Source organism: Malaya genurostris, chromosome 2 (genome assembly GCF_030247185.1).
Source record: "Malaya genurostris strain Urasoe2022 chromosome 2, Malgen_1.1, whole genome shotgun sequence".
Lineage (NCBI taxonomy): Eukaryota > Metazoa > Arthropoda > Insecta > Diptera > Culicidae > Malaya > Malaya genurostris.
The window spans coordinates 103785698-103794410 of NC_080571.1; the positions used below are offsets into that span (position 1 = coordinate 103785698).

Below are 8713 nucleotides of genomic sequence, written 5' to 3' on the forward strand. Positions count from 1 at the left end.
GGCAGCATTCGAGAGTTACATCGAAACAACGTACTAAGTATAATATATCAGCTTGACTGAATACTGTATACATTCAAGATAACACATAATCAACAATCCTCGATCACGCCCGATGCTCATCAGATCACGTTCTACCTAGTCCTCCCACCTTGGTCACAGTGCTCCTCCTCTTCTTGTTCCAACCGGATTTGTGACGAACACCAATTTGCGCAGGAATCATTCAAGGGTTCAAGAGAGAGTTCAAGGGGGGTCAAAAGAAGGGGTAGGCTCAAGAAGGGTGGGGATTCAAGGAATGACCTTGGGACGTTGGGACTGGCATTCAAAGTATTTCTGGAGGATTTACCGCAATCAGCCGGTTTGATAACTCCCCACGAACTCATTCTTTTAGGAGGTAGACGACGTAAGATGATCTGTTATAGCTCTTTGTTGGCAGCATTCAGAATAGCGATCACTCGGAATAAGGTGTGATGTATCTGCAACATTTATCGAAAACAGAAAATTGTTGCATCTGATCATAAATGAAATACATCTAGATTATCCAGTGTAGTACAGGGTTCCGCAAAGTAACCTGACACATTTTGTTCGCCGGTTATTTTGGAACCAAACAAGAGAACGATAGTAGTTTTCCAGTATGGAACATTGGAGTGTCTCACCGCGTTTTTGTTTATAGCTCGTTACAACTATTCGTGATTTTAAAACGCATTTCAAATTAGTGGAGGGGCTTCTCCACAACCTGTAACGGAGTCATCTCTGCTTTACAGTATCACGCGAAAACACCGGTATTTTTAGCTTCAATTTGAAATGTTTTTTCAATTTCCGAATAGTTGAAACGTACTTTATTCTATTATTAAAAACGAGTTATAAATAAAAACGCAATGAGTAACATTCCAGTGCTCCGTTATGGAAAACTGTAAAGAAATAAAAAAAACTGTAAAGAAATAAAGAAAAAACGTTCAACTGTGGTCCAATGATCCAAAGTATTAGACCAACGAAGGACCACCGTTGAACGTTTTTTTTCCTAAGAGGGCAGTACACTTTTTCAACGACTGACTACTTTTATATCATCTGGTTACTGATGGCAACCGTTCCTATTGTACGAGTTGTTGACTAAAACAACTGCCTACTTTGTTATTTTCAACAAAAACTACTAGACGAAAATATAACTGCCGTACCTTGTATTTCGCAGATTACATGGCTGACATTTCCGGAGACATGATCGTATCCGCAATATGATCATATCACAAATCGCACTTACTTATACGCTCAATTTTCTCGGAGTTGGTTAATAAATAAGTTAATTATTATAGAGTTGTGAATCATAATCACCCCGATTCTGAGTTTCGATCGAATCGGAATATTCCGATCGAGCGAAATTTTAAATTCTGTATCTCGATCGAGCTTTCCATACAATAGCATCACTCGATCGAAATACAGAATGCAAATTTTCATATTCGATCAAAATAAACCGCTTCGATATCTGACACGGTACCGACGATATACACCCCTATTCTGCACTCCGATAAAAACATAATTTACCATTTTTTCTAACGTTTCATAGTGTCTCCCTTAAGTAAAACTAAAAATAAAACAAATGCAGATATATTTGTTTTATTTCATTGAATCACTCGTCGTTTGAATCTATGTCACTATTATTTGCACTGTTTCCAGAAGCAGCGTCGCTGTAATGGTTCTCCCGATCGGATGTTCCATCATCCGATCCACTGGCCATACGACGTTTTTTTGCAGCACGACCAGTTTTCTTTTCTTCTGCGGTTTTTTTCAAGCCCTTCATCTTTCTTGTCTGGATGCTATTGATATCCTGCTTTCCAACGTGTACTCTTCCGTGAACATTACCCAGCTCATCACGACTAACATTTTTCCTTTTCGCAACTTTCAATATTTCTGGTTGCTTCATCGCCGTTTTAAACAGATCATCCGAAGCTATTTTTGTACGGCGAATGATTAGATCCATCGACGGGCCCATCTCAGTCAACTCGATTCGGGGAGTTCGCTGTCCACTCTTTTTCAACATAATCCGATACGAGCGCACTAGTATGGTGAGATCTTCTGTAATCGTGAAACTCAATACATGTTCTAAACCTTGCAATCGAATGGAATTTACATTATCTATGTGGAACATATCAAGTAGTAGACTACGAAGGCGACGTAGCTCTTCTGTTAACTTCCATTTGTACCCATTAAATACGATAACTGGTTTCACAAAAGCAGAAACTTTTTCATTCTTAAAATCTTGCAGACTTTTGTATTCTTTGATGCCAAATTCAACCATATCTAGTACCTGTTCGTCGTAGATTCTACCCAATATTAGATTGTTTGGACGCTTTTTCGAGGAAGACCCGAACATAAACAATTGACAGTCGTTTGATTTAGCTAATCTGAAGAAAAAAAGGAAATTCGTCGTTCCATTGCAATAAAAGAATTATTACAAGAACTTACTGTTCAAGAGGAGTAGCATCTTCAAATAATGTGACGTCGTTGTTCCGGCGCATAAGACTGGCTAGAGGTTTTTTGAACAAGTACAGATCCTTTAATGCTTGTCGAATTTCGTTGGAGCATTTTCTGCCTTCCATTATTAAAGTTTTCTTAGGATTTTCAATTGTTTTTGGTTCCCGTTCATCTAGAAATCGTTTTCCTCGACGCGTTACCGGCTTTCTATAGCAAAAATTTTGTATTGTAATGTATGAAATCGTTCATGCATATGTTAGATACGTACTTTATTCTAGTGGTAGACATTATTAGAAATTAATTCTAATTTCACGATCAAATAAAAAATTCACTGTAACTACAAGTAAATACAATTAAATTCAGCAACAACGTGCTCTGCTTTGCCCAGTGTCAAGAATGTGGCGCTATTTCAAGATTTGTATACGATAATTTTAACCTCATCATTTGTATATTATATTATTTTACTCAAATTTAAGTGAAATATTTATTAAATTACCAAACTTCAGAGAAGCGAAATGTAAACAGGTATAAAAAAAAGCTTGAACGCTTCGTGTACTGGTCATTTTTATCAGGTGAGTCTAAGGCATCCGTATTATTTAGCTCTACAGTTAGCCATTTTGGGAATTATAGTCCCAGAGGGCGAATTACTTGAAAGCCATTCACCGACGACACGACCAGACACTCCGAAGAAAAATCGGAATGAAAAGTGTTCGTGAGCGATTTACCAGCAGTTACCATAAATATAGCAACCCCTTGAAAATGACAAAAACTAACTATTCGAGCAACACTGTTTAGGTTGTTATGAACTAGTTACCAAGGAGCATCAGAATAAATAAACAAACAGTTTGAAATAGTTATGGAATAATTCCACATTTCATTATTAAAAATTTTTACAAAAAATTGCTGATGACGTGTCTGGATCGATAGCTTCCGTTCGAAAAGTTGTTTCTACACTAGAACAAGCAACGACACAGATCCGCGACGTCGTTTGACAAAAGTTCGATAAAGCAATTTGACATCGGTAGAACGATTCTTCAATTTTTTTCCTTTACTTGGAATGCACGATGAGGGAACACATCTGGTGGTGGATCGGTTGATAAACTGAATGCGAAAGACATTGATGCCCTCATTGGTGGAACAACAATCTGGTTGCAGGTTACATAGATCTATCCCAATCGGCACTTGAACAGGCACGTTCAAAATTTTTGACAACCTTAAACAATGCTGATATGTCCACCAAGTTTATAGAAACACTGTGGTCGCCTGGAGCGAGTTATCAAAAAGTCTACATTCAATCGGCTTGGTGGACTAGTTTTAAACCAGGAAGCTCGAGCAAAACTTTAAACGAGGAATGTAATTCTGGGAACGTTATGAAAGTGATAAATGCTTAGTTAGATGAATATATTCCCTCTGAAGATAAAACACGAGAAGATTTTTATTGCCTCAAACAACCGAAATCAAATTTTTGGTAGTGAATAATTTGCGTTGCCGGTACGGTACGCCACTACGAATTACATATTCGTTATGAGACAAGTAATCCAGAAGTGACGAGAATACAACGCGCCATTGACTTCAAAGTATAATTTGACGTGATTGGTCGAAGCAACGATGGATAGAGTAATGTGCTACGTCCAAGTATCTGAGACGCTCTCCAGTCGTTTCAAGTCTCAGAGAGGGCTACGGCAAGGTTTTGGATTCTTTTGTCTCTTGTTAAATATTGCTTCGAAGAGCGCGGATCAACACGATCTTCCGAAAATACGTACAGCAATTTGGCTTCGCTGACGATGTTGATATTGTGACACGTAACTTTGAGAAGATTATGGAAAGAAACATCGAGCTGATAGCCGAAGCTAGAGGTATCTGACTGGCTATAAAAAGATACAAATTTAAAAAAAATGACTCAAAACTCTCTGAAAGAATAAATTTAATACCTGCCAGCGGACCAACTACACTCAGTGGTTTCGTTTCAAGTAAGAATCTCTTGTTTTTGTTTACATTCTATATGTAGTTACCAAGACTACTGTTAACTGTTTTTCAAAATCAATAACTTACCAACTTGTGTTGCCAGTTTAAACATTTTTTAAAGCAAATCCGTTTTGACATTACCAGTTACTGAGGGGTAGTTAAATTTGCGATACAGTTTTGATAGCCGAGTGGCAGGTCGTGTCGTCGCATTCACGCTCTTTGAACATAACTCATGGTTTGAGTTGCAATTACTCAAATTCAAAATTTAAGTATGGATTTGAGTAAAATAAACTCGTTGCCATGAGTTCTCTCGCATTTATTCATACATTAGAGTAAGCGTTGAGTTTTTAAACATTTGAGTAAAAAAAAATACTTCTTGCAGTTCAGTGCGTTTTTATTCTCGGAATATATTTATCGAAATAAAGAATGCAAGAATACATCGTTTTCCATTGCCGTTTCTAGATCCGGTTTTGAAAACATTAATCAACGTCAATCATAGATGTTTTGTGGTTTCAATTATGCCTAGTGGAAAGCGCAAAAAATAATTCAATTTTTACTTCAAACCGTTTAATAGGAAACGGTTTTGAATCACTATTTTGCGCATTAAAAAGCAAGAAGAATAACTTTGTATATGAAAATTAAAGAAGAAAAATCTTTTCATTTTGAGAGCAAGGAATTTTGAGTTGAACTTACTCAAATTTTGAACAAAATATTTTTTCTTATTTTGAGTTAAAATTACTCAAGTTTTTAAAATTTTGTCCCTCAACGCAAAAATGAGTAGATAGGTGGTAACTCAAGTTTAGAGTACGTGCACTTTTTATGAATTTGAGTGATTCAACTCAATGCGAGTGTTCTATTTCAATCTTTAACAGATTTAAAATTACAATAGTTATTTTTGTGCTATTAAACTTTTTTCGTAAGATCGCCAGAACTGTTTACGACTTCTTTCGAAAAGGTTGTATTCAAAATTGTATTGAGCATTATTGTTCGATTCACAGTACTTATTGTTTGTGTTTTATATATTTTGCCTGCAGTCATAACCCGGGAACTAGTACGCTGTGTTCGAATTTGTCTGCATAACCGACATAGGTGTGATATACTACTTATGCCACCCAGTGACAAGCTGTCAAAGTTAAATAACTTGGCTACGACAAGTCATCGCACATCAAGATCCAAGTCAGCCTTGAGACGAGAATACTCGTGACCATCGATCGTCCTCTTTCTCAGATTAGCAGTCGTCAAGAACGGACGTGAAGACACTTATTGTAGCAAATACAAATTATGATACAACCTATAGTACACTGTCAGCGTACACTGTTAGCGCGACAATGCACTTTAACTAAGTTTCTATGGAATTAGCAATGCTGAATGGAAAAAGCCAGTTCACCATAGTTACTGTTTATTATAGTGAAAAATATGAAAGCAATTCCACAAGAAAATAGAAAACCATATTTATAAAATTTAATGCTATAGCTATTTTAAGATTCATTGTGAAACAAGTTCTTTTATTCAGCTACAGCACAGACTAACAGACATGACAGTATGAGTAAAATCTTAAAAAAATAATTTTTCGTTATGCACTAGTTGCACCTATATTGTACTGCGCGGACTATTGACTATCGATGCACCCCTTGTGTTATGCAGAAGTTGGTTTCCCTTCGTTTGTCAGCACCGATCAGCTGCTTGCAGGGATGCCTGATTTCATCATAATATTTGAAAATGAATCGTCACAATAAATTATTGGATTACGTTGATAATATATTTAACTTTTTTAGCGATGTTTGAAGGTAACCATTTATTTTTCTCAACGTTGTTCATCTAGACTATTTTTTATTGTGTTGGTAATTTTCACCCGAAATTAAGTGGCGGCAGACCAGAAGCAAGTAAATATTGTAACAAAACGGGTTCGATTTTGTATTGCGTTGGAAGATGAGAAGTAGGCACAATTATGTATATAGTTTAGGCAATATGTAATAAATCTGTATCACGCAGAGAAAAATATTGTAAAAATAACTAAATTTTGGTTTCACGCAACGATTTATTTTGTTGAAATAGTGACAAAAGAAAATCTGATTTGAAATTGCAAATATTGTTGCTTGAAGCTACAAAATAAGATATTTGATTTTGCTTAGTGTATTAGTTCGTTTCAAGAAATATTTTGTTAAAATAACAAACAATTTATTTGCGCGTTCACGTCAATTTCTTGACAAACAATTTCATGGTAAATTTAACTTTTGAAATAAGTTTAAAATGAACTAGCTTTAGATAATGATAATATTTTTAATTTTTTGAATTTATAAACTTGGCAGTTACAATATTCAAACCTAAAATAATTAGTATTGCAACATACGGTTTTTGTTGTTAAAATCATAAATTTTTGTTTGTCATTATTCTAAAAAAGATATTTCTTTCAAAATAAATTTCAAGATAATTTTTTAAACTATTTTTTTTTCGATTTTTGTCGTGAATACGACTTACTTTACTATGGGGTGCCTTTTCAAAATTAGCTATATGGCAGAATGGGCAGAACTTAATCGTGAATATCTCGACTTGTATTAAAGGCAGCAACATAATTCTTTCACCATTTCATCAAAAATATGATCAGGAATTTAGGATAATATTTGTAACAGTGTGAGATAACCACAAACAACTCAAATATTAAGTTTTCTCAAATTTTGAAAATAACGTGGAAAACTCTTTACTTTTGCTTGGCTTTTTCGCGCAAGGACGACGATTTTGAGGTAGTCAGGCACATATCTTCAACTGAGCAGACCTTTAGCGTGGTGTCAAACCTCAAACGCTCAGGTCGTGCTCTCATTTGGACTTCAGTCGTCAGGTGGAGCAGTCGTCAATGAAAGCAGAACTTCTGTTCTTGGTTCTAAATTTAGTTCTTGAACTCAGGTCTAATTCGTTATTCTACAATTCTATTCGGTTCTTTTTAGAACCATAATAATACTCTCAAAGAATTATGCGAAATTTTGCTTTACTGTACTCTATACGGCCCATTTTTATTATAAAGAACTATCTAGTTATTTCATTATATTTAATTGCGTTTCAGAATGATTAATGTAACTAATCTGTAATTTAGTCTAGGCGCATCGTTTGAAATTCTAGTAGTGAAAAAGGGGAAAGTCACACAATCGATCAACTACCAATTCGAATTCGGAAGTACAAAGAAAGTGTGTCAGTTTTATTCGTATTCACGACATCCAGTTATGTCTCTGACATTACACACCCGTACTTTTTTCCATTTGAAATTGTCTATTTCTTCCACAGCAGTTGGGCCCCTTTGTCGTGGGACGATCAATGTTTTCACATGCCAAATCAATGATCTGGTGCTCCATTAATCTGGTCAAGATAGCATTCCTGCATCAAATATTTTCTGTAAAAAACGTGTTATGTAATGTAATGCAAGTTTAGTAAAGTTTTTTAATTATCCATACATACACTTGAACTGCTAAAAGATCCCAAATAAAAAAAAGAAACACTTAAATTTTCCTTCTAAAACATGTACAAACTTTTTTGATTATCCACGGGAGAAAAATTCTCTGGTTTATAAGAATTAATTTATTTCAAATTTAATTTCAAACAACAAACCTAGTTGTCATTACACAAATAAGATTTTTTCTTGATATAAATGTAAAACACGATCGAATCAACGATATAAATGTAAAACACGATCGAATACGTTGCCAATAACTTCAACTCAACTTTTGTTGACATGTAATAAATGGCTGATTTATTCCAGCGATAAAATCTGCCGAAACAAACCAGTTTTTCGTTAGCCAGGATGAGAATTTGTCTTCAAATGAAATAGATATAATTGTTGATGTAGAAGGGAGAAATTGGTTCAACACAATCATATTCTAGCTTGAAATCAACAGAAATCATATTTTAAAATCTATTGACTGTTTTGTTATTTTAAACAAGCTCAATTTCTCTGCGTGATCCTGCATGAAATTCGCTCGGACGTATACAAATCAATACATTACAGGTAATTCTGTATGAATGGCAACTTTGTTGGTAAATGCAAAAATAAACACAATCTAGATGACAGACAGGATGTTTTTGATAGGGTAACGTGGCGCCATTATAACATGCGTGTACTGTCCCAACTATAGGAATATTCGAAATGACCGTTGAAATGATTGAAGAATCTAATTTAAGTGTCCTGTCTGTTAGTCTTTGGCTACAGGTAACCTTTGATGAACAAGAACAGAACGGGACATTAAATTTTATCAGTAAAAGAGTTACTTGGCCTGGTGACCTAGTATCTTATTTC

General features: G+C 35.2%; 1 protein-coding gene across 2 annotated transcripts; it reads right to left on the reverse strand.

Annotated features, from left to right (window-relative positions):
- Positions 1-1489: 1489 nt before the first annotated feature.
- LOC131432363 (ribosome production factor 2 homolog) lies at positions 1490-2865 on the reverse strand. 2 transcript variants are annotated; one of them, XM_058598596.1, is made up of 4 exons: positions 2735-2865; positions 2458-2673; positions 2123-2396; positions 1909-2067 (listed from the first exon to the last, which is right to left on the reverse strand). In XM_058598596.1, the coding sequence occupies exons 1-4, from the start codon at positions 2752-2754 to the stop codon at positions 2050-2052; spliced, it is 528 nt and encodes a 175-aa protein (XP_058454579.1). In that variant the 5' UTR covers positions 2755-2865; the 3' UTR covers positions 1909-2049. The 2 variants fall into 2 exon arrangements, with proteins under 2 accessions (XP_058454578.1, XP_058454579.1); XM_058598595.1 differs by having other exon boundaries at positions 1490-2396.
- Positions 2866-8713: the final 5848 nt, after the last annotated feature.

Excerpts from the sequence above, each read along its gene's own strand:
- LOC131432363 (XM_058598595.1), bottom strand. The coding sequence starts at position 2,754 with ATGTCTACCACTAGAATAAA. Across the intron at positions 2,674-2,734 it reads ATGTCTACCACTAGAATAAA|AAAGCCGGTAACGCGTCGAG; the intron begins GTACGTATCTAA and ends TTTTTGCTATAG. Across the intron at positions 2,397-2,457 it reads GATGCTACTCCTCTTGAACA|ATTAGCTAAATCAAACGACT; the intron begins GTAAGTTCTTGT and ends TTTTTTCTTCAG.